At 44.0% G+C, this 26,622-nt stretch overlaps 2 protein-coding genes across 3 annotated transcripts in view; both read left to right on the forward strand.

The window, feature by feature from the left end:
- Nucleotides 1–26,622, forward strand: part of LOC120052924 (zinc finger protein 606-like) — an 86,588-nt gene that overhangs the window by 58,330 nt on the left and 1,636 nt on the right. The window contains exon 6 of the mRNA XM_039000159.1: nucleotides 26,358–26,485. Within this exon, the coding sequence (XP_038856087.1) occupies nucleotides 26,358–26,485 (128 nt within the window). The remainder of the gene's footprint in view (nucleotides 1–26,357; nucleotides 26,486–26,622) is intronic.
- LOC120052954 (transcription factor Ken-like) lies at nucleotides 10,470–15,662 on the forward strand. 2 transcript variants are annotated; one of them, XM_039000198.1, is made up of 6 exons: nucleotides 10,470–10,954; nucleotides 11,290–11,414; nucleotides 11,629–11,814; nucleotides 13,533–13,694; nucleotides 14,030–14,141; nucleotides 14,284–15,662. In XM_039000198.1, exons 1-6 carry the CDS (start codon nucleotides 10,672–10,674, stop codon nucleotides 14,559–14,561), a joined length of 1,146 nt encoding a protein of 381 aa, XP_038856126.1. In that variant the 5' UTR covers nucleotides 10,470–10,671; the 3' UTR covers nucleotides 14,562–15,662. The 2 variants fall into 2 exon arrangements, with proteins under 2 accessions (XP_038856126.1, XP_038856124.1); XM_039000196.1 differs by lacking the exons at nucleotides 13,533–13,694; nucleotides 14,030–14,141; nucleotides 14,284–15,662 and having other exon boundaries at nucleotides 11,629–13,167.

Genomic DNA, 26,622 nt, shown 5'->3' on the forward strand with positions numbered 1-26,622 from the left:
CTCAGGACTCTGGGACTAAACACCTCCCTCTGCAACTGGATCCTGGACTTCCTGATGGGCAGCACCCATGTGGCAAGGGTAGGCAACAATACATCTGCAATGCTGATCCTCAACACTGGGGCACCTCAGGGGTGCGTGCTTAGTCCCCTCCTGTACTCCTTGTTCACCCACGACTGCGTGGCCAAGCACAACTCCAACACCCTCATTAAGTTTGCTGACGACACAACAGTGGTAGGCCTGATCACCAACAACAATGAGACAGCCTATAGGGAGGAGGTCAGAGACCTGGCATAGTCACTTTACCCCAATCTACATGTTCAAATTACCTCGACTAACCCGTACCCCCGCAAATTGACTCGGTACCCCCTGTATATTGCCTCGGTTGCCTTTTCTTAACTCTATTTATTGAACTGCATTGTTGGTTAAGGGTTTGTAAGTAAGTATTTCACGGTAAGGTGTACACCTGTTGTATTCGGCGCATGTGACGAATACAATTTGATTTGATCAGCTCTGGTGGGCATTCCTGCAATCAGCATGCCAATTGCACGCTCCCTCAAAACTTGAGGCATCTGTGGCTTTGTGTTGTGTGACAAAACTGCACATTTTTAGAGTGACTTTTTATTGCCCCCAGCACAAGGTGCACCTGTGTACTGATCAAGCTGTTTAATCAGCTTCTTGATATGCCACACCTGTCAGGTGGATGCTTTATCTTGCCAAAAGAGAAATGCTCACTAACAGGGATGTAAACAAATTTGTGCACACAATTTGAGAGAAATACACTTTTTGTGTGTATGGAACATTTCTGGGATCTTTTATTTCAACTCACGAAACCAACACTTTACATGTTGCGTTGTCTAGTGTTTGCTGCACAGAGAGAATAGTGTTGCATCAGCAAAAATTCACCTTAGTACCATCACAGACTGGTCTTCACTGGTCACCATCTGACCCTGTGCAGATGAGGCATGATAAAGAATTACCTTGGTGTGCATATATACATCCAAGAATAGAATCAATGGTTCAATAATTGAAATTACCATTATTCCCAGATCCCAAACTGTAGCCTACCCATCAACTCAAGATGGAACGTCTTATCCATTCAGTGGTTGTTATAATATACTGCAAAATTCACCTGAGCTCCGTAGACTGGTCTTCCCTGGCTGTCTGACCCTGCTGGGACACCTGTCACCATCTTATCCTGCTAAGAAACATGATGAGTATAGTGTTGTGTAATGACTGTGCACCATGACAGTGAAGCCTGTAGAGCTGTTTATACCGTGTCAGTGTGAAAAGTAGGGAATTAGCTAGGGAAACTGACAGATCAATAACGTTAAATTGCTATACTGACTAATAAAAACACATTACACTGAAGAAACATCCGAATATATCGGTCTTTAATCGTTTGGCTGCTGGTTCATCATTTGATTCAGGTCTAGTGTGATTGAGGCAAAAATAATAGCTAAAGTTAGTGAGCTAGCTAGCTAGCGTTAGCCAACTTTTGGCTAGCTCTAGCTTATGGTACATCAAATTTACTAATGTTGAAATGGGACAAAACAAAGGCTACAAAATATTTCCATACACACAACAGCCGTTAAATACTGCTACCTGACAGATAGCTAGCTAGAGCTGAACTGGCTGTGATAGCTACTAGCTAGCTAACTAGCTGCTAGTAGTTCATTAATTTCAGTCGAGTGGGGATGAAACGTTGGCTAACGTAACATGTCAGTTACACTACTAGCTCAGCACTGGGAATAAATACTTTCCCCCTGTCAAACAGCATACCTTGCCAGCAAGATCAGTCAACTAAAGAGTAGCCAGTTTCTTCTCTGCTTACTTTTACAACTCTGAGAAAAAGCGCAAAGCTGCCTCTGATCATCTCTCCCGTCCTGGTCCTATACGCCAGCCTTTCAGAAGCTTTGCCTCTACACAGCCTGCCCGACCGCTCTGAGATGTCCACATGGTCCTAACGCACACCGGCGCTGCGTTTTGTATCACAGTGCAATTATAAAACGGGGGGGACGGGACAAAAATGCAATGTCAGAATGCGGGGGATCTCCCGCGTCCCCAGTGAAAGTTGCGCCCCTGGTCCTATGCTAGGTTTACTGTCTCTCCAAAAACAGGTATTTACAAGCCTTTTTCAAATGACATGTTAACAAAGGGTCAATGAGGGGTATGAGGTTGATAACCCTCCTAAACAGAAGTAAACAAGTCATACAATCTGACACAGTTTGTAGAGACCAGTCAGTCTGGAATATCAAGTACAGGTTCACTTTAGTTCATGTTTAATATTTCACTTCAGTCATCACACAACCTGAAGGTAGATTATAGGCCATTTACTGCAAACAGCTTGAGGCAAAGGACTGTAGACAAAAGGGAAAGGGGGATACCTAGTCAGTTGTACAACTGAATGCCTTCTACTGAAATGTGTCTTCTGCATTTAACCCAACCCCTCTGACAGTGACATGGTGACGTACACTCCCCTACGTAATTATTTGGACAGTAAAGCTAAAACTTTTAATTTGGCTTTATACTCTAGCATTTTGGATTTGAGATCAAATGTTTAATTTGAGGCGACAGACAGATTGTTGTGCCCAATTGAAATGAATGGTAAATAATGTAGTGTCTTTTCGGAATAACTTTTATTGTAAATAAGAATATGTTTCTGAACACTTATACATTAATGTGGATGCTACCATAATTACGGATAATCATGAATGAATCATGAATAATGTGAGAAAGTTAAGAGGCATAAATATCATAAATACCACCAACAACCAAAACAAAATGCAAATGCATCCAACAAGTTTGTCGAGTCACAAGCTTGATGTAGTCATTGTGTGCTAGGAATATGGGACCAAATACAACACTTTTGACTACTTTAATACACATTTAAGCATAGCCGCGGAAAGTAGGGGTGCTACTTCCTACGTCTATGCATAGAATAAAAAAAGTGTCTGATTAAGGACAACTCCTACGTACTACCCAGTGACATGAGTCCAAACTTTTCACAGAAGCTGGACAAAAATAACTTCCAATATACAGAAAAGTGGCATGTCTGTTGAAGGTTTTGCTGCTCTCAAAGTTGAAATTTTAATAAAACATTGATATGCCACTGATTAGGCTACTGTGTGCCTCTACTGGCTTTACCACTAAGACCAGTTTGGCACACATTTTTAAGGACAAACCTAAAATATTTCCATCCCTTCCTTCTCAGCACTAGCGAGTTGATGTTGGACAGGTGAATTACCAACCCTGGCACAAGGGTTGGAAAATAGCAGAGCTCCAATTTTTACAAGTCGAAATTGCCAATGAGCAATAGAGCCCTTAATGTCTTAGTCAGCCGGCTGTGCCTTATAAAGATGGCCTCCACTCTTCTGTCTCTTCCTGCTGTCCTCCCCAACTTTACTCTGTAGCCTACTTGGAATAGATGCCTACCCTTATTGTCTCTTAGCAGTTCCACTGCTCCTGCCATCTCTGCACCACCACTATCCATATCATCCCATTAGCGTCTGCCAAACTCATTAGCCCCTCTACATCATCTCTTGCCAAAGATGGTGGATAAATGAAGATAGTTCTATCAGGCCTTTTACCATTGAAAAAAATTGTCAGTCCCGGTCAATGATGTACATAAACCCTGACTTGCTGATGCTATGTTTTGGCCATGGAGAGGCTTTGAAGCCAATATTCGGCCATATTGGCACTCTTCCATAGGAATAAATGGAATTCTACAGTATTTTATTTAATTGTTTAAAGGACAAAATTACATGACTAGGTCTTTTTTTGTTGTAGTGGTGACCGTAACATTAGTACTTTCCAAAAAGTTTACTTTAAGAAATTAAAAAAATGTATATATTAAATAAAATAAAAAATGTTTAGCTCACATAGCGCTTTGCTGTTGACAACGTTATGAACAGAGTTCCCCATGGTGTTATGGTATGGGCAGGCAACAAACACAATTGCATTTTATCTATGGCAAATTGAATGCACAAAAATACTGTCACAAAATCCTGAGGCCCATTGTGAGGCCCATTTTTTTTTTAAAGGTATCTGTGACCAACAGATGCATATCTACATTCCCAAACATGTGAAATCCATAGACTAGGGCCTAATACATTTCAATGGACTTATTTCCTCATATGAACTGTAACTCAGTACCATAGGGCCTGAGGCCGCAACCGATGTCAATATGGGGAACTCTCAGAGTAACCAATGATGGAATGTTATAAATTGACTTACATGGGCTTTGCTTGCTATCGTGCAACAGCCCAAGCCCTCTACGTGATTTGAAAACCGAGGGGGTATTTTTCTTTCTTTTTTCACCTTTATTTAACCAGGTAGGCTAGTTGAGAACAAGTTCTCATTTGCAACTGCGACCTGGCCAAGATAAAGAAATGCAGTTTGACACATACAACAACACAGAGTTACACATGGAATAAACAAACATACAATCAAAAATACAGTAGAAAAATCTATACACAGCATGTGCAAATGAGGTAGGATAAGAGAGGTAAGGCAATAAATAGGCCATGGTGGCGAAGTAATTACAATATAGCAATTAAACACTGGAATGGTAGGATGTACAAAAGATGAATGTGCAAGTAGAGATACTGGGGTGCAAAGGAGCAAGATAAATATATACAGTATGGTATGAGGTAGATTGGATGGGCTAATTACAGATGAGCTATGTACAGGTGCAGTGATCTGTGATCTGCTCTGATAGCTGGTGCTTAAAGCTAGTGAGGGAGGTAAGAGTCTCCAGCTTCAGAGAATTTTGCAGTTCGTTCCAGTCATTGTCAGCAGAGAACTGGAAGGAGAGGCGGCCAAAGGAGGAATTGGCTTTGGGGGTGACCAGTGAGATATACCGGCTGGAGTGCGTGCTACGGGTGGGTGCTTCTATGGTGACCAGTGAGCTGAGATAAGGTGGGGCTTTACCTAGCAGAGACTTGTAGATGACCTGGAGCCAGTGGGTTTGGCGACGAGTATGGAGCGATGGCCAGCCAACGAGAGCGTACAGGTCGCAGTGGTGGGTAATATATGGGGCTTTGGTGACAAAACGGATGGCACTGTGATAAGCTGCATCCAATTTGTTGAGTAGAGTGTTGGAGGCTATTTTATAGATGACTGTTTACAAATTAATAAAAAATTAAAATCTGAAATGTCTTGAGTAAGTATTCAACCTCTTTGTTATGGCAAGCCTAAATAAGGTCAGGAGTACAAATGTGCTTAACAAGTCTCATAAGTTGCATGGACTCACTGTGTGCAAAGATTGTATTTAACATATATTTTTTTATGACTACCTCATCTCTACCCCACACATACAATTATATTTAAGGTCCTTCAATCGAGCAATGAATTTCAAACACAGATTTAACGACAAAGACCAGGGAGGTTTTCCAATGCCTCGCAAAGAACGACACCTATTGGTTTATGGGTACAAATAAAAAAAGCAGACATTGAATATCTCTTTGAGCATTGTTAAGTTATTATTTACACTTTGGATGATGTATCAATACACCCAGCCACTACAAAGATACAGGCGTCCTTCCTAACTTAGTTGCCAGAGAGGAAGGAAACCACTCTGGGATTTCACCATGGGGCCAATGGGGACTTTAAAATAGTTAGAGTTTAATGAATGTGATATGATAAAACTGAGGATGGATCAACAACATTGTAGTTACTCCACAATACTAACCTAATTGACAGAGTGAAAAGAAGGAAGCCTAAACATTCCAAAACATACATCCTGTTTGCAAAAAACTTGACAAAGCAATTAACATTTAGTTTTCCGGACAAAAAGTTATGTTTGGGGCAAATCCAATAAAACACATTACTGAGTACCACTCTCTATATTTTCAAGCATAGTTCTGGCTACATCATGTTATGGGTATGCTTGTAATTGTTAAGGAACGGGGAGTTTTTCAGGATAAAAAAGAAAAGGAATGGAGCTAAGCACAGGCAAAATCCTAGAAAACCTGGTTCAGTCTGCTTTCCACGAGACACTGGGAGATGAATTCACCTTTCAGCAGGACAATAACCTAAAACACAAGGCCAAATCTACACTGGAGTTGCTTGCCAAGAAGACAATGAATGTTCCTGAGTGGCCGAGTTAGATTTAAGCAGATAAGTCAAAACTATGGCAAGACCTGAAAATGGTTGTCTAGCAATGATCAACAACCAATTTGACAGAGCTTGAAGATTTTTTTAAAAGAATAATGGACAAATGTTGCACAGTCCAGGTGTGGAAATCTCTTAGACTTACCCAGAAAAACTCACAGCTGTAATCACTGCCAAACATGATTCTAACATGTATCGACCCAGGGGGTTGAATACTTATATAATGTAGAAACAGTATATTAGTGTTTTCAATATATATATTTTTAGTAAATCATTGACAAAAAATGACAAATCCATTTTAATCCCACTTTGTAACACAACAATGTGGAAAAATTTGAGGGGTGTGAATACTTTCTGAAGGCACTGTAGTGCTATTTAGTTTTAGTTAATTCTGTTGTTTGGGATTGAGTGGGGAACTGGATGAGGTGAACTGAGGAAAGAATGAGTAGGATGAGGCAGAGTAGGTGATATGGTGATGGTTGGTGTGATGGTGTCTAAAAATACTTCACTGATGAAAGTGACATCCTTATCATGGTGTTTGATGCTGGTGTTTTAAAATGAGGAAATGATAGTGCCTTAATTTCTGTTTACTTGACATAAAGTAGTGAAGATGTGTGTAATGTTGAATCTTTTCAAAAACTATTCTAAAATGTTTTTGATCAAAGCGAGATTTACAGAAAAGGTCAAGTGTTACCATACTGAGAAGTTATTCTACTTATCATGTATTGTTTTGTACAATAAAATTACTGTACACCAGGTTACGTGAATGTATGACCATTTTGTTCAAATTAAATACAAAATTGACTCTGTGCTGCCTGACTTAGTTATTTTTGTATCATTGCAGGGACTGAATTTCCCTTATCTCAGTCAAACCAAAACATTATACTTAATTCTTGAATCAACACATATGGACAATTTTTATAATAAACTCCAATGACTCCATATTGTTAGGTACTTGAATCACATTGTTAGAGATGGGCCTTACTGTGGTTAACATGTTATATATGTCATGTTCAGCAAAAACTTAACCTTTATATGCTCTTCTGTACAATTTGTTTTTAGGGCAGTGACAGGATCTCTGAAGCGGCTGATCACAAAACCTGGCCCCGGATCAGGAGTCATCGCTGTTCCTTCCCGAGTAGGAACCAGGACCGAACTACGAGATACAGAGACTCCATCACCACACAGAGCAAAACCAGTGGACAGGGGGACTGAACAACCTCAGTCCTGGTGGTCATCAGAGAGACCGAGGCTCCAGTCAGGGATCCAGTCTGCTGCCCAGACCCTTCTCTTCACAGTCTCAGTGCAGGGATGAAGCAGAGCCTGGGATTGAAAGAGATAGACCCTCCTGTTCCTATGATACAAACACCACAGTGTCCATGATAAGCAGAGCATGTCATCCTGGGAATCTTGAGGGCCTTCTAAGCCTTCAGAGAATATATAGATTGATTTGAATGTTTTTGTGAATGGCTGCTTATTCTTTAACACTATTTGATGCTGTCTGTCTGCCGTATCGATGTGTTTGACCAAAACGGCGCTCTCTTTCAGCCATGGAGTGTGCATGTATTATGGTCGCTGTCCTTTCAGCACCACGAGCCTGTCACCTTTGATGTGTCACTATTGTTGTCGCTGTTGGTGATGGTGTGATAGTGGTGTTAGGCTACCGTAGGTTGTGTAAACAGTGGTTTTTGTTTTGCTGGTCGCATTATTTCCTGCTGTGTGTTACATTTGTGTCTGCTGGTTCTGTCTCTGTAAGTGGCAGCCCGAAGCGTGGCCAGGGCTGTTTGATTCATTCATTATGTCACCAAAATGCATGGCTCTTCCTTCGCTATAACTTGAATGGTCCGACTACAGAAGATACCATGTAGGCTATTGGAAGATTGTTGGTCCCTCTGAAGGCTTAGGTCCTACAGTAACAGTTCGCTAGAAATAGACCCTCCTGTTCCTGTGATATGAACAAACAAACACCACAGTATCCATGATGAACAGAGCAGGTCACCCTGGGCTTCAGACTTCACACAGAGTGGTGGGAGACTACCCTGGTGGGAGTCTTTCAGCAAGTCTGTCTTCTCCTTCAGGATCTTGTCTAATGCCTGGTGACTGGATTCATAGAAGACCTGGACCTGGGTCTAGCCTTCCTCAGTTACCTCATGGTTACCCCACCAATACAGACAGGGTCAGGGTGGGTGTTCACCACGAGAGGTACCTAGCCTATAACACAACACACAATCCCAACAACACCCAAACAATGGCAAGATGGAGCTAAAAGACTAACCTTCTTAGTTACTGTGGTGGCTCCTGCTTCTACCTCCTCTGGTGTCATTGGGTCACAACGTGGGAGGGCGAGCTTTAGGACGCACGCAGACAAGCCTTACACCTGCCCCACGTGTGGGAAGCACTTTTCTAAAGTGAACTGTGACAAAGCACCAGACCGTTCACATCAAGGAGAGGCCCTTCAAGTGTAAGCTGTGTTAGAAGAGCTTCTCCTTTCTGAGTTACCTTAGACATAGGAGTGTCCACAACAGGGAGAAATTGTGACTTGAGATGTATGCAGGGGAACGATTCTTTAGCTGATTATTTTATTATCATCCTGTGAAGTGTCCTGGGGTAAGAGTTTTTTAAATGTATTACTAAGTCCCTCAGTTGAGCATCTAGCTATGCGGTATGCTCACATGACACAGACTTGTTTTTTGGTTCCTGGGTCTGGAAGACCTCTCAGCGGAAGAGTTGCATGGACTATTGTCACGAGCCGTACCACCCGCTTAGGCCCCAGAGCCTAAGGGAGATATGGAGCTTTGAAGGACAGAAGAATTGGGAGTATTGTAAATTTAATATTTTTAGTTGTGTAGATTAAGTTTGTCTACACCACGTATGAATTTACTATTTACATTGTTTTTTCAACCCCGTCCAGTTGTTGGCGTCAATACACCTTTTTAGGATGTAATCCACCATTAAAACCACAGAAGAAGTTAAAGATGGATGACGAGGAGGAAACCTGACTGACAACTGTTGCAAGTTTTGGGAGCATGGAGAGGCCAGAGATAGATTGGGCTAAGGAACAGAAGGTGGGTATTGGACAAAGGCCATCAGTGTGTGTGCTGCAAGCAGTACAGCGGATGATGGCGCGGCATGAGCGTCGTAAACAGAGAGACGTGGTTATGGACCGCAAGGAATAAGTAGAAGAGAGAAGTGCAATGGGAAGATGTGTGTTGAGGATGAATGGTGCCAAGTATAAACCGTATTCTGCTGTCTGATGGCTCAGGAATTTTACCTGACAAGAGTGAAGATGAATTACCTCTGGTGGCAGGTGTGAAGACCTCCGAGTGCAAGCTTCGCCCCGATGGTCATGCAAAGGATGATTTGGGCCCAGTGGGAGTGACATTTTTGGAGAAAGTGTATCCCTGCCTTTTGGTTGACCCATATGTAGTCTCAGGCTGGGTAAAAATAAGTTGGGAACTGTTAAATTGGTGATGGTAGCTCGAAATGGACTTGTGATGGTTTTCTGTTTGTTCTGTCTGTGTTTCTTTGTGTTAAGTGCCTAGGGACAAGACATGTGACTAGCCTTTGAAAGGAGTGATTACTGGGGTGGTGCAACTAAAATTGAAGATTCCCACTGGCGAGCGCCGTGAAACTGAGAAGAAACTGTCTGTCCTTTTTGAGTTTTGAAGCAGTCTTTTCCTGATAGTCATGTTGGGATATGTCGGTTATCCCGTGACAGCTTTTGCGCCAAACCCACTAAGGTGTTTCAGATGCCAAGCTTATGGTCATGTTGCAGCAGTGTTTAGGGGTGAGATTCCAAAATGGAAATGTGTGCAGGAGGGCAAGGGACAAAGGAATGTGTAGTATAGGTTGAAAAGTGGGGGTGCTCATGTTGCTGGGGATCAGAAGTGCCTGTTGCAAGAGACAGGTTGAGGTTGCCAGGGAGAGCAGAGGATGAAGGATCAAGGGCCTTGGCCAATACAGAGTGATATGAATTTGTGCTTCAGTAAGGTTGGCTTCTTAGCATTCATTGACATGGTTATCAACTGTACCACAGAAATGGAACGTAAATCACAGAAAATATATGTTGTGGTGGCAACTGCTAAGTACTTGGGTTTACCAGGTTTTACTGGAGAAGAGTTACAAGGTCTGTTGAACGAAAGAGTCCCATTCTCCCAAACCATTAAAGTTGTGGAATTGTGAGGTGATTTTTATTTGTTTAATGAAATAGTGGTATATAGGTGTAGGGTTAGTTGGTGTTTTTTCCCCCCTCCCTTTTCCCAGTTTTTTATTTTTGTATCACAAAATGTAGCGTGATCGATCACACAGTAGGTGGCGGCATGCATAAAAACTATGATACCAAAGAAGAAGTAGAAAACGGAAGTGAACAGTAATTTGGCATTTTTTCTAATTTCCACGTTAGCGTTTTTGTTGTTATTTAGACGTTTATTAACATAATGGAACTCAAAATATGACTATTTTAACTGCACAGCATCACATAATTATCGCAGGTGGTCTTTAATTCGCGCTGAAGACAGGACTTGGTTGATAGAGCTACGTAACGCTAGCTAGTTGCTAACAATGGCTAACTGTATGGTTTTTCACACTCAAATAGCCTCCATTATGGAGGTGCTAGCGAATGCAGCCGTGGCAGAGATCTGTAAACTCGTAGACGACGACTATGCAGTGTTTCGTTTGGAAATTTCTCAAAGCCAGAAAGAAAACAGGGGGTTGCGGAGGAAACTACAACTAATGGACTGGAAGGTGGCACGGGAGCGCGCAGAGAGGACAATACGAGAGCGCGTCCCCGCCTGTCGTCCCAGTAGTGTCAAGTTCGTCGATCGATACAGAGGAATGGCAAGAGGTACATTTTCCAGAAGGCTGAGTTTGCGCGACCTGTCGCCGTTCATTTAATAGCTCCGTTACCTTCTGCAGATGTGTTAACCAGAATTGGGTCTTGGTCCGTTTTTGGATAGCAAGCACTTGTGCAAAGACACTATCATATTCTAACCAGAATATTGATTTACTGAATTTCCTATTATCTACTCAATGAAAATAATGTGATGCATGGAACACAATACATTGATCAATAAATGGTATTTCAATAATTTGAGAAGTGTTACCTTACATCCTTGCCAATTGTAGACATTGAGCATTGGCAGTACTTAACCACCACTTTCCCCCTAATTACTCTCTTAGGTGAAGGACATCTCACTGTAGGCCACAGGAGCATTGTGAAGCCAGCGGGACCCAATGTGTGGAGAGATGACCAACCCATAGATGAGGGGAGTGGAACCTCAACCCAACATGTTATTGGGATAGAGGTCAGTGTCATAGTGTAACATTCAAAATGAAAGTACATCAAATGTGGCTCGTTTATTTCAGAAAGGCTCCCCATAGCCATTCATTTGCTTACATGGTCATCCTTATTTATCTGCCATATGGGAGCTTGTGTGACTTCCTGACGACATTGGATAATAATCAGGGAAGATAATAACAATTAAACTCATGTACCGATAACCTAATTTCTTTTGTCAGTCTGCAGATGCAGAGGCTGCAGGTCCTGGAGGATCGTCTCTGGTCAAGCAGGAGAGGACTGAAGGAGACGACCCACAACACAGCAGAGACATCCAGACTGGAGCAGCGGCTGGAATGGCACCCCCTGTAGCTATGGACGTCCTCGCCACCACGCCCCAGCCCAGGACCCGACGCAGCATTACGGAGGTCAGTGGAACACCGAAGGCCGTCCTCAAGTCAGAGACAGACACCGAGACTTTAACTGTATCACGAAGGCTGTTACACACAGGATCGGACCACAGATCAGACCCAGAAAGACTGGGCTGTCCTCCTGCTTCCGGCTCAGAGTATTTTCTTCATGGTAGCCCGAGGACGGTTCATTCCCATCAGGACTCAGTTGACGCGTTAGAGACTGTCAATTATCCGTCTTGTTCTTACACTACAGAGATGGACCCTGGCAAAATGACCTTGGGTTTAGAGACACAGACTGATCTGTCTAGAGGGGACTGGAACCAGTACAGTAGTAGTCTATACTCTGAAGGGCCTCTAGATAAGAAAGAGGAGGTTATTGCCGTAGATGAGGTGACTGTGAAAGTGGAGGGCGATGCTCCTTTGATATGGAATGAGACTCACTTAGGAGAAGGACATTCACAAGGCAGAGATTTCTTAGATTACAGGGAAAGCTTAGAGACAAATCCAGATGTCACGACCCACTCCCCTTTACACACACTCAGGGATCACGAACCAGTGTCCACGTCTATGGGGCCTTCCGATCAGGTATTGAACTCAAAGGTTCAAAAGGCCAAGGCTCAGGGAGGGGGACCAACATCAGGCGGTAGTAAAGTGAAACGGTTCCTCTGCATGTTCTGTAACAAAGGCTTCAGCTGCCTCCAGAAGGTGGAGATCCACCAGAGGGTCCACACAGGGGAGAAACCCTTCAGCTGTACCCATTGTCACATGCGATTCGCTGAGGCTGGCAACTTGAAGAGGCACCAGAGGGTCCACACAGGGGAGAAACCCTACAGCTGCCCCCAGTGTCACATGCGTTTCGCCCAGTCTGGCAACCTGAAGATGCACCTGAAGGTCCACACGGGAGAGAGGCCGTTCGCCTGTACATACTGCAGGAAGAGGTTCTCAGAAAGGAGCTACCTCAGGATACACCAGCAGAAAAATCATTCCACTATAACATAGAAAGTAAACATTCCACTTGATCGCTTTTGACGTTTAGACAAACCCTGCATTAAAGACAAAGATTAATTTTCATTGGTTGTTAGTAGAAAAGATCCACAGATGCATTTGGAATAATGAGTAACAGATTTTAGTGTTAAATCTTCCTGGGTAAAATTTTGCATCCAGACATTGTGTGATTTATAAGGCGTATATAAGCCTAAAAAGTCTTACATATTTTGTTTGTACTGTGTAGGCTATATGATGTTCACAAATGCTTATTTCATTACTTTCATTACACTACTGAATTTTTGCCAAGACACTTTTAATGAGAAAATGTATGCAGTTTGTGTGGTTTTAAAACTTGTTCATGTTTAATAAACACAAAATTGAACTTTATTTTAAGACTTTCATTGACTCTCTTTAATATACATCACATCTGATCTCACGCTTTATAACCAATATACACTTAATAAATATAACTACACATACCCACGCACTAACAAACACCTACTGTACATGTCAATAGTTTAGTCAGGTTTGTCTGATGATGACTTGACTTATCGTAGCTGACATCTTTACCCTCAACATATTTATGTCCACCATGATGTGTTTAACAACAATGATGTAATTCTGTAACTACAGTACAGGACTCATGTAGTGGGGATGGTTAAAAACTGTTGAAAGTGTGTTTATTATCTGTGTGTACGTACCTGAGGGAGTGTATGTCTGTAATCTGTATCACCTGTCTTTTCCAGGAAGAGGAGGGTCCAGAGGTGCTGCTGGTGGAGGAGGGGTTTGCGGACGGTCTGGGGAACCCTGAGGGGACCATGGTCATGGAGGAAAACCAGACTACACCTCCTCCTGAACCCACAGAGGAACCAGCTGAGCAGCACAGGACCACACACAGTCTCACTGAGGTGAGCCCACTGAACTACTGTCTGTATGGTATTAGGTTAGTGCCCGTATCCACAAAGTCTCTCCAAAGTAGGAGTGCTGATCTAGGATCAGTTTTCCCTTTCAGATAACAATAAATAAGACCATGTAGACAGGTGGGGACTTGAGACTCTTTGTGGATACGGGCCCAGGTCTTGGATTAATTTGGTCTTAAGTGTGGGACAATGCCTTTGAATTATCAAACAATTAAATAGTGTATAGTACTCATAGCAATCCCTCAAATCAGAAGATGCTCCATAGCAGGGTGCTCATATCAGATTTCTTGATCCAACATCCTCTCACTCTGTTTCTCTTACAGTCAGTAGACATTGTGGATGGGATGCCTGATCTGTTGCTGGTCAAAGAGGAGACAATAGAAGACGGACCGGAGAGCAATGATCTGCTGTGTAGACTAAAGATGGGGGAGCAAGGTAAGGGAGAAATACATGTAGCCTACAGCATCTTATGTTTACTTACAAAAACACAATGTATGAACTAGAGCAGTTCATTTACAAAAAATACATATGTAGAGTTTTCTCTGCAATGCTTTTAAAGTCTAAAATCTTCCTGCAGGTGGATGGCTGGAGGCTAACAGAGGCGACTGGGTGGCCATTTTGGCTTCCCAGACCGGTGCAGCCAAGGGCCCCTCGGACAACATCACTGAGCAGGCCAGGACCAGAGACAAAATAGTGGAGGTCAGTGGATGGGACAGCGTCTTCAACTCTGGGCTGGGGAAGAACACTGTTAACCACAACCAGAAACAGACAGTTGAACACAAAACAACCAAATTTAGTCTCCATGACAAGAGAAAGGATGAGACCAGTGCGAGGCGTAGATTTGGTCTGCACTGACGGGGAGGCCAGGTTCGTATGCAGCAGGAACGAACAGAGACAGATTCGGCTAGCGATGCTCTGTCCTGCTCCTATAGTTGTGATTCAGAAAGACTGATGGCGCCTCAGGTTAACCCCCTAACAGGTGCTGCCTTCAGCCTGCCTTCTATAGGATCTATCAACTGGAACATGGACCCTGCGACAACACAGACACTCCCTGGCCTTCATCCTCCTCACAGTCTCCTGTTAAACCAGACCTCAGACAATGCCAGTGCCTCAACACTAAATGGCAGCACCAGCCCATTTACAAATGACAGTAGTAGTAACGCTATCAGTAGATCCTGTGGCAAAGAGAAGCGCTTCCCATGTTCATTCTGTGGGAAAGCCTTCAGTTTCCCCAAACAGGTGGAGATCCACCAGAAGATTCACACGGAGGAGAAACCGTTCGCCTGCCACCTGTGCCGGGCCAGTTTCTCCCACTCGTCCAAGCTGAAGAGGCACCAGAGGGTCCACACAGGGGAGACATCCTACAGCTGCCCCCAGTGTGAGAAGAGGTTCTCCCACAATCACCAGCTGAAGATGCACCTGAAGATGCAAATGGGAGAGAGACCGTTTGCCTGTACACACTGTGGGAAGGTTCTCAGAAAGGAGCTCTCTCAGGATACACCAGCAGAAAATGCACATGGCCCATGTAACAGTGCTAGTTAGTTTGTTTGTAGTTAATTCTGTTGGTTTTGGATGTTTAGGGAACTGAGAAAAGAATGAGTATGATGAGGCAGAGTAGATGATATGGTGATGGTTGGTGTGATGGTATCTGTAAAAATGCTTCACTGATGAAGAGTGACAACTAATTCCCTTTAGGTTGATGCTGGTGTTTTATAGTAAGATAGTGCCTTAATTCATGTTTACTTGACATAAAATAGTGAAGCCTTTTTAATGTAATGAACCTTTTCCAAAGTATTCTAAAATAAAAAAAAATATCAAAGCAAGGGTGGCAGATTTACAGAAAAGGTAGAGTGTTACCATAGTGAGAAAAGTTATTCTACTTGCCACGTATGGTTTTGTGCAGTAAACGTTCTGTACTTAACTATTTTAATGAAATTAAATACAAAATTGACTCTGTGCTGACTGACTTGGTTATTTTTGTATCATTGCAGGGACTGAGTTTCCCTTATCTCAGTCTAATCAAAACATTATACTTCATTGTTGAATCAACACATATGGATATTTTTAAATAATAAACTCCAATGGCTCCACACTGTTAGGTACCTGAATCACAGTGTTAGAGATGGGCTTGACTGTGGTTAACATTTATAAAGTAATGTTTCTGTGTGTACGGCAAGGAGTTTCTTCTATAAACCTTTATGCTTTTCTGTACAATATTTGTTTGCAGTCTGCAGTTCAAGAAGACCTGCTGGTATCCAGTGTTACTGGTGGGAGAGACAGGACCTCTGAGTTGGCTGGTCACAAACCCTGGCCCCGGATCAGAACCATGGATCGGTAGCCATCGCTTTTCCTTCCCGAGTCGGAACCAGGACCTAACCGCGTGGGACAGAGACTCCACCAGAACCTTTGGACTGAACAACCTCAATCCTGGTGGTCAGACAGAGCCTCCAGTCAGAGATCCAGTCGCCAGCCCAGACCCTAATCTTCACAGTCTCAATGCAGGGATGAACAGGTCCTGGGGCAGATAGAGAGCAGGTCACCCTGGTCTTCAGCCTTCACAGAGCGAGGTGGGAGTCTAACAGGAAGTCTGTCTTCTCTCTCAGGATATCATCTAATGCCTGGTGACTGGATTCATAGAAAGCCTGGTCCTGGATCTAGCCTTACTCAGTTACCTCAGGGTTACGCCACCAATACAGATGGGCGTTCACCAAGAGAGGTACCTAGCCTATAAAACAGCACACAATCCCCAAAACACCCAAACAATGGCTTGAGGGAGCTCAAAAACTAACCACCTAAGGGTGGTGGCACGTGCTTCTACCTCCTCCAGTGTCATTGGGTCACAACGTGGGAGGGCGAGCATTAGGACGGATGGCGACAAGTCATACGTGTGGGAACCGATTCGCTAGCGCAAACTATTTGACGGAGCACCAGAACGCTCATACCAAGGAGAGGGCATTTAAGTGCAAACTATGTTACAAGAGCTTTTTCTTCCTGAGTAGCCTTATCAGACATAGGATTGTCCACAATGGGGAAAGACAAGTTGTCTGTTTCTCTCTTTTATTAAAAGGTTTTTATTCAGGTCACTTTTCCGCCAATCAGGTTCGGTGGCGCTTCCGAGAGCATTCTGACAGGTTCACCCATCTAGGCTTCAAGAAAGGCTGCTGGGGGCCGGCGGCGCTGTTGGGGCAACCGGGGCTTCCACAGGGGGGCTAGGAGTTTCTTGGAGCTGCTCGCCTAGCTTTCGGCCACGGGCTGCTGCTCCCACCCGGCATGAAGAAGGCGGAGGACGGCGGTTTGGGAGCCGACGCACCACAGGAAAGAGGCAGCTGCTTCTTTTCCTACCCTAACTTCATGAGACGCCCCATTGTCTTTCTCATGGTGTCTCCGAAGAGGCCCTTTTCAGAGATGGGTGCATTGAGCAAAGGAGTCTTTTCTGTCTCCTGGATGGAAGTCATGGAGAGCCAGAAGTGGGTCTGCGTCATGACCAATGCAGCCTTCACTTGGCCAGCGCAGACTGCCAACACTTGAGTGATGTGGAGAGCAGAGCTGGTGAAACGTGCCACCTCTGCAATGCCAGCCTCTATTGCGGATCATCATTCTCCCAAGTCATCCTATAATAATGTGACCACATATGCTCCAAGCAGGCCCAGTTATTCAAGCTTAATGTGCACTCTGCCTTCTTTCTGATCTGAGCTGCTAATCGTTGCGCACCTAGAACCCATAACGCTTCAATAGCCCAAGGGTGAGGGATTCGACTGGGAGCCACCCAGTGAATAGGCCTGAAGAGAGAGATCCAGAGAGGAGTTTTACCAAGGTTGGATTTCTTGCGTTTATAGCCATGGTGATCAATTGCACTGATGGAGCAGAAATAACAGAAGATAGATGTGATAGTTGCAGCAGCAGAGAAATATTAGGGTGTGAGAGATTTTAGTGCAGAAGATCTACAGGGAGTTTTGAGAGAAGGGGTTCCATCCTCCCAGGACTGATGTAGGATCTCTTGGGGCCAACGTAATGGGATGGGTGGTGGTTTTCGGGGATAGTGTATAGGTACAGGGTTGGTCCATTAATATTTAACTTTTTTGTGACCAAAATGCGCATTCCGACCAGTGAAAGGCAGCAATGGGCAACACATCGTCTTGTCTGCCGGAAATTCACACAGAGAAGTAGTTAACGGAAATGAATCGTGCACAGGAACAGTTTCAACGTTAGCGTTTTGTTATTTAGACGTTAAATAACACCCTGGAACTGAACATATCACATACTTCAACCCAGGGTAGTGTTTAATCAGCGTTGAAGACAGGACTTGGTTGATAGATGTTATCTAGGTAATGCTAGCTATCTAGCCGCTAAGAATGGCTAACTAACGTAATGGTTTTTCACACTCAAATAGCCTCCGTTATGGAGGTGCTAGCGAATGCAGCCGTGGCAGAGATATGTAAACTCGTAGACGACGACCATGCAGTGTTTCGTTTGGAAATAACTCAAAGCCAGAAAGAAAACAGGGCATTGCGGAGGAAACTACAGCAACTGGAACTGAAGGTGGCACGGGAGCGCGCAGAGAGGACAATACGAGAGCGCGTCCTTGCCAGTCGTCCCAATAGTGTCAAGTCCCTCGACCGATACAGAGGAATGGCAAGAGGTACATTTTGCAGAAGGCCCGTTCCCTTCTGCGCATGTGTTAAGCACACACTGCATGATTAACCAGAGTTGGGTCTTGGTCAGTTTTTGGATTGTATTCAATAATTCCCCTGATTACTTCGCAATCTTGCACAAAGACACTATCATATTCATGATTTACTGCATTTCCGATCACTTATTAAAAAACAATATGATGAATGGAACATAATCGATCTATGAATAGTTTTGTGACTTGTTACCTTACATGTGACGTGTTACCACATATCCTTGCCAATTGTAGACCATGTCAAATACTTTACTTCACAATATAGTGTTGAGCATTGACACAGTACCTAACCTAAGCACCTATTTTCCCCCAACCACTCTCTCAGGTGAAGGACATCTCACTGGAGGCCACAGGAGTTTTGTGAAGCCAGTGAGACACAATACATGGAGAGATGACCAACCAATCACTGTTGATGAGGGGAGTGGAACCTCAACCCAGCACGTTATCGTTATAGAGGTTAGTGTCATAGTGTAACATATAAATTACAGTGCATCTAATGTGGCCCGTTTATTTCAGGAAGGCTCCCCTCAGCTATTTACTTGCTTACATGTACATCTTCATGTATCTGCCATAGTGGAACTTGTTAGACTTCCCAACAACATTGTTATCCAATTCAACTCATGTACCGGTAATAACCATCTCTCTTCTTGTGTCAGTCTACAGATGCAGAGGCTGCAGGTCCTGGGGTGAAGCAGGAGAGGACTGAAGGAGAGGACCCACGGCACAGCAGAGACATCCAGACTGGAGCGCACCCTGTAGCCACAGAAGACCCCACCACCACCCCAGCACTGCCCAGGACCAGACACAGCATCACGGAGGTCAGTGGAACGCTGAACGCCGTCCTCAAGACAGAGACTATAACGGGGCTGAGGCAACTGGGCTATCCTCCTGCTCCCCGCTCAAAGTATTTACTTTATAGTAACCCGAGCCCGGTTCTGTCCCATCGGGGTTTAGGTGACTCGTTACTGACTGGCAATGATCCGTCCTGTTCATACGCTACGGAGACAGAGATGATTCCTGGTGTCATGCCTGTGGGTTTAGATGCACAGACTAATCCAATGAGAGGGGACTGGAACCAGTACAGTAGTAGTGTATATTCTGAAGGGTGCCTAGATAAGAAAGGAGAGGGCCTGGTTGTAGATGAGGTGAAAGTGGAGGGCGACGTTCCTCTGACATGGAATGCAGAGTCTAACTTAGGAGAAGGACACTCGCAGGTCAACACCAGTGACTTCTGGGATTACAGGGAAAGCTTAGAGACAAATACAAACTTCGCAACCCACTCCCCTTTACACACGCTTAGGGATCGCGACTCAGTGTCCACAACTATGGCACCTTCCGATTCACATGTCCGTGTCCTTTTTGATCAGGTATTGAACTCAAACGACAGTGCTAGATCCCAGTCCCGGGGAGGGAGAGCCACATCAGGCAATAGTAAAGAGAAACGGTTCCTCTGCATGTTCTGTAACAAAGGCTTCAGCAGCCCCCAGAAGGTTGAGATTCACCAGAGGGTCCACACGGGAGAGAAACCCTACAGCTGTACCCAGTGTCAAATGCGCTTCGCCCAGGCTTGCAACCTGAAGAGGCACCAGAGGGTCCACAAAAAGAGAGAAATTCTACAGCTTCCCCCAGTGTGAGAAGAGGTTCTCCCACCAGCACCAGCTGAATATGCATCTGAATGTCCTCACCGGTATAGGTTATAACGCCTGTACATAGGGCTGTTACTGTACCTAGGATAGGTACAGATAATACCTAGGATAGGATAAAGTAATCCTTCTACCCCCCCTTAAAAGATTTAGATGCACTATTGTAAAGTGGTTGTTCCACTGGATATCATAAGGTGAATGCACCAATTTGTAAGTCGCTCTGGATAAGAGCGTCTGCTAAATGACTTAAATGTAATGTGTACTTATTAACACCACACCGGCGGATTGCAGTCAAATTCCACATGACCGTTGAGTCACGGTATCTAGGCTACTCCAAAACTGTGCTCTATAAATGAACGGTGCTGATGAGTGTTAGTAGGCTATCAAACTTGCTTACGGCTGTCAAGTTGCTAATGGCCTGGTACTCAGCGCTCTAGTGTCCCTCTAATCACTTTGACATAAAAGCCATCAAATTGCATTAGACTTGATGATTTAATTTGAATAATCTGCAGAGTTCACAATAGCAGAAAAAAACGTGTTGCATTCTGAAAACACAGGTGTACTGACCATGACATTCAATTTCAAGTTCCACGTTTTTATATTTAAATAGACTCGCTGCTTTTATCCGAAATGTTTCATCCATTTTATTATGCTAATTACATTTCCGCGGGGGCGCAGACATTGACTCTAGAGGTTAACTGGTTAGGACAGCTTATGAGGTCTCCTAAGTATGTGGGACTTTTATTACTAGAGGCTTCATGCATAGCTTTTATTTTTACCCATAAGACTAGGAGTATATTTTTTTGATACCTAAAGGGGCGTCAAAATTCAGAATCAAATAGCTAAATTATCCATAGTATGACCATCTTAAAACAATTCCATATGTCAGCTTTGAACCCTCCCCTAACAACGGTATAGACTTACAGGGGTTAACTGTTACATTAACCAATACACTGCTAACTAGCAGCATATTTTATTAGCATTTTAGCTAATGCATTTGGAGTTTCCTTTTCATCAGATGGTAAATTAGCCCTATTTCATATATTAGATCAGTAAGATTCCCTACTGTTGGTGTGTCCAATTGTGAGTGCATCTGTCATTTCAACGGAACATTGTGGTTACACTAATGAAGAATTAAATCAAATACATTTGATTCAGAATGAATTAATGATGCGTGTCAAGAGCTGGTCATTTATCCAACCCACCTATTATTGCGTTCGTATTTCATCAACACTGTCCAGTACAAGCATATTAATTAAGGCTATACTATTGTTCAGATAATATAATAATTGTATGTGATTTATAACGACATAAGATAAAGGGAACTACATTTTAACATAGCATCCTCTTGAACTGACCTGTATTTTCCTGCATTCTAGACAAGATGACTGAGTGGAACCATGTATTAAATGCCAGTTTGTTTAGTTAGAACACAGGTGAAATCTATTTAAATGCATATTTTTGCATCCAGACATAAAACGACTGTTACATATTGTGTTTGTACTGTGTAGGCTATACGATGTTCAGAAATGCCTATTTCATTACTTCCATTCAACTACTTAATTTTGTTCCCCAAGACACTTTATGAGAATAGCATTGAATAAAAATATAAATGCAACATGCAACAATTTCAAAATGTTTACATAGTTAGTTAATATTGTCAATTTAAATAAATGAGGCGTTAAATATGGATTTCACATGACTGGGAATACAGATATGCATCAGATACCTTAAAAAAAAGGTTAGCTGCGTGGATCAGAACCAGTCAGTATCTGGTGTGACCACCATTTGCCTCATGCAGCGCGATACATCTCCTTCGCAGAGTTGATCAGGCTGTTGATTGTGGCCTGTGGACCCACTCCTCTTCAATGGCTGTGCGAAGTTGCTGGGTATTGGCGGGAATTGGAATACGCTGTCGTACACGTCGATCCAAAGCATCCCAAACATACATGCCCAATGGGTGACACATCTGGTGAGTATGCTGGCCATGGAAGAACTGGAACATTTTCAGCTTCCAGGAATTGTGTACAGATCCTTGCGACATGAAACATGAGGTGATGGCGGTGGATGAATGGCATGACAATGGGCCTCAGGATCTCGTCACGGTATCTTTGTGCATTCAAATTGCCATTGATAAAATGCAATTGTGTTTGTTGTCCGTAGCTTATGCCTGCCCATACCATAACCCCACCGCCACCATGGGGCACTCTGTTCATAACGTTGACATCAGCAAACCGCTCACCCACACGACGCCATACACTCTGTCTGCCATCTGCCCGTTACAGTTGAAACCTGGATTCATCCGTGAAGAGCACACCTCCAGCATGCCAGTGGCCATCGAAGGTGAGCATTTGCCCACTGAAGTCGGTTACGATGTCGAACTGCAGTCAAGTCAAGACCCTGGTGAGGACGACGAGCACGCAGATGAGCTTCACTGAGACAGTTTGTGCAGAAGTTCTTCGGTTGTGAAAACCCAAAGTTTCATTAGCTGTCCGTGTGGCTGGACGATGCCGCAGATGAATAAGCCAGATTTGGAGGTCCTGGGCACGTGGTCTGCGGTTGTGAGGACAGTTGGACGTACTGCCAAATTCTCTAAAGCGATGTTGGCTGCGGCTTATGGTAGAGAAATGAACATTCAATTCTCTGGTGGACATTCCTGCAGTCAACATGCCAATTGCATGCTCCCACAAAACGTGCAGCCTCTGTGGCATTGTGTTGTGTGACAACTGCACATTTGTGTCCTTTTGTCACCAGCACAAGGTACACCTATGTAATGATCATGCTGTTTAATCAGCTTCTTAAAATGCCACACCTGTCAGGTGGATGGATTATCTTGGCAAAGGAGAAATGCTCACTAACAGGGATGTAAACAAATTTGTGCTCAAAGTTCATTTGAGGTTAATAAGCTTTTTGTGCAAATGGAACATTTCTGTGGTCCTTAATTTCAGCTCATGACAGAGGACCAACACTTTATATTGCTTTTATATTTTTGTACAGTGTAGTTCATCATGCAGATTTTTAGTTGAGACTTACACTGCATGACCAAAGGTCGAACATCTCATTCCACAATCATGGGCATTAATATGGAGTTGGTCTCCACTTTGCAGCTATAACAGCTTCCACTATTCTGAGAAGGCTTTCCACTAGATGTTGGAACATTGCTGCAGGGACTTGCTTCCATTCAGCCACGAGCATTAGTGAGGTCGGGCACCGATGTTGGGCGATTAGGCCTGGCTTGCAGTTGGCATTCCAATTCATCCCACAGGTGTTCAATGGGGTTCAGGTCAGGGCTCTGAGCAGGCCAGTCAAGTTCTTCCACACCGATCTCAACAAACTATTTCTGTATGGGCCTCGCTTTGTGCAGAGTCAGGCGTTGTCATGCTGAAACAGGAAAGGGCCCTATCCAAACAGTTGCCACAAGAGGTGGAAGCATAATCGTCTAGAATGTCATTGAATGCTGTAGCGTTAATATTTCCCTTCACTGGAACTAAGGGGCCTAGCCCAAACCATGAAAAACAGCCCCAGACCATTATTCCTCCTCCACCAAACTTTACAGTTGGCACTATACATTGGGGCAGGTAGCGTTCTCCTGGCATCCACCAAATCCAGATTTGTCCGTCAGACTGCCAGATGGTGAAGCGTGATTCATCACTCCAGAGAACGTGTTTCCGCTGCTCCAGAATCCAATGGCGGCGAGCTTTACACCACTCCAGCCGACACTTGGCATTGCCCATGGTGATCTTAGGCTTGTGTGCGGCTGCTGGGCCATGGAAACCAACCATTGAAGTTCCCCAAGAACACAGTGTCCTCCATCATTCTTTCATAGAAAAAGTTTGGAACCACCAAGACTCTTCCTAGAGCTGGCCGCCCGGCCAAACTGAGCAATCAGGGAAGGGCCTTGGTCAGGGAGGTGACCAAGAACCCGATGGTCACTCTAACAGAGCTCCAGAGTTCCTCTGTGGAGATGAGAGATTATTTCAGAACGACAACCATCTCTGCCAATCAGACCTTTATGGTAGAGTGGCCAGACGGAAGCCGCTCCTCAGTAAAACAGGCACATGACAGCCCGCTTGGAGGACTCTCATGAGAAACAAGATTCTCTGGTCTGATGAAACCAAGATTTAACTCTTTGGCCTGAATGCCAAGCGTCACGTCTGGAGGAAACCTGGCACCATCCCAACGGTGAAGCATGGTGGTAGCACCATCATGCTGTGGGGATGTTTTTCAGCGGCAGGGACTGGGAGACTAGTCAGGATCGAGGGAAAGATGAACGGAGCAAAGTACAGAGATCCTTGATGAAAACCTGCTTCAGAGCGCTCAGGGCCTCAGACTGGGGCGAAGGTTCACCTTCCAACAGGACAACAACCCTAAGCACACAGCCAAGATAACGCAGGAGTGGCTTCGGGACAAGTCTCTGAACGTCCTTGAGTGGCCCAGCCAGAGCCCGGACTTGATCCCGATCAAACATCTCTGGAGAGACCTAAAAATAGCTGTGCAGCGACACTCCCCATCCAACCTGACAGAGCTTGAGAGGATCTGCAAAGAAGAATGGGAGAAACTCCCCAAATACAGGTGTGCCAAGCTTGTAGCGCCATACCCAAGAAGACTCAAGGCTGTAATCGCTGCCAAAGGTGCTTCAACTAAGTATTGAGTAAAGAGTCTGAATACTTATGTAAATGTGATATTTCCATAAAAAAACATCTTTGTACTGTGTGTATGTATATATAAACTCAACAAAAAAAGAAACGTCCCTTTTTCAGGACCCTGTCTTTTAAAGATAATTCGTAAAAATCCAAATAACTTCACAGATCTTCATTGTAAAGGGTTTGAACACTGTTTCCCATGCTTGTTCAATGAACCATAAACAATTAATGAACATCTGGGACCTGTTGGATCGGAGGGTGAGGGCTAAGGCCATTTCCCCCAGAAATGTCCGGGAACTTGCAAGTGCCTTGGGGGAAGAGTGGGGTAACATCTCACAGCAAGATCTGGCAAATCTGGTTCAGTCCATGAGGAGGAGATGCACTGCAGTACTTAATGCAGCTGGTGGCCACACCAGATACTGACAGTTACTTTTGACCCCCCCCCTCCTTTGTTCAGAGACACATTATTCCATTTATGTTAGTCACAAGTCTGTGGAACTTGTTCAGTTTGTCTCAGCTGTTAAGGTGGTATTTACACATGTTAAGTTTGCTGAAAATTAACACAGTTGACAGTGAGGATGTTTCTTTTTTTGCTGAATTTATATAATTTTTATTTCTTATTTTTTTACTGACAAATAAAATCAATCAATCATGTCCAACATGATGGCTTTAACAACGATTAAGTCAATCAGTAACTACAGTATAGGAATCAAATGTAGTGGGGATGGGTAAACACTGAGGGGGTGTATGTCTGTGTGATCTGTATCACCTGTCTCTTCCAAGAGGAGGAGGGTCCAGAGTTACTGCTGGTGAAGGAGGAGGGGTGTGAGGAGGGTCTGGGTAACCCTGAGGGGACCATGGTCATGGAGGACAACCAGTCTACACCTCCCCCTGAACTCACAGAGGAACCAGCTGAGCAGCACAGGACTACACACAGTCTCACTGAGGTGAGCCCATTGTAAACTACTGTGGTATTAGGGCCCGTATCCACAAAGCCTCTCTGAGTAGGAGTGCTGATCTTGGATTAGTTTTGCATTTTAAATCATAATGAATAAGACTATATAGACAGGTGAGGACCTGATCCTCGATCAGCACTTTTACTCTGAGACTCTTCGTGGATACGGGCCCAGGTCTTGATACATTTTGTCTTAAGTGTGGGACCATGCTTTTAAATGATCAAACCCTTAAAGTGTCAAGTGTAAAATCAGATCAACTAACATGTTGTTTGCATAGTACTCATAGCAATCCCTCATTACCCAATCAGAAGATGCTCCATAGCAGGGTGCTCATATCAGATTTCTTGATCCAACATCCTCTCACTCTGTATCTCTTACAGTCAGTACACATGGAGGATGGGAAGCCTGATCTGCTGCTGGTCAAAGAGGAGACAATAGAAGACGGACCAGAGAGCATTGATCTGCTGAGTGGACTAAAGATGGGGGAGCAAGGTAAGGGAGAAATAAATATAGCCTACATACAGTAATAGACCTTCAATGGGAGTAGTGATACTCTTGGCTGTTTTTTCTTAATTCATAAAATGAATTCAATACAACTTGAAATGAATTCAATACAAAACACACATTATAATGTATGAACTTCACCAGGTAATTGACTAAAAAAACTCCATATGTAGAGTTCTCTACCATGTTTGTAAAGTATATTTTCTAACCTCTTCCTGCAGGTGGTTGGCTGGAGGCTAATAGAGGAGACTGGGCGACCATCTTGGATTCCCAGACCCAGACTGATGCAGCCAAGGGCCCAGGGGACAACATCACTGAGCATGCCACAACCAGAGGCGATTTGGTGGAGGTCAGTGGATGGGAAAGTGTCCTCAACGCTGGGCTGGGGGGGGCTCCAGAGTGGCGCAGGCTGTGTTGCAGCCGGCCAAGACGGGGAGACCCATTTGGTCCAGCGTAGTCCCAATTAGGGGAGGGTGTGGCCGGCTG

The sequence above is a fragment of the Salvelinus namaycush genome, chromosome 8 (genome assembly GCF_016432855.1).
Source record: "Salvelinus namaycush isolate Seneca chromosome 8, SaNama_1.0, whole genome shotgun sequence".
NCBI classification, from domain to species: Eukaryota; Metazoa; Chordata; class Actinopteri; order Salmoniformes; family Salmonidae; genus Salvelinus; species Salvelinus namaycush.

Bases quoted from the DNA above. Each gene is read 5' to 3' on its own strand.
- LOC120052954 (XM_039000196.1), top strand. From the start codon at position 10,672: ATGGCTAACTGTATGGTTTTTCACACTCAAATAGCCTCCATTATGGAG. The intron at 10,955-11,289 runs GTACATTTTCCA...TTACTCTCTTAG, and splicing joins ATACAGAGGAATGGCAAGAG to GTGAAGGACATCTCACTGTA. The intron at 11,415-11,628 runs GTCAGTGTCATA...TTCTTTTGTCAG, and splicing joins AACATGTTATTGGGATAGAG to TCTGCAGATGCAGAGGCTGC.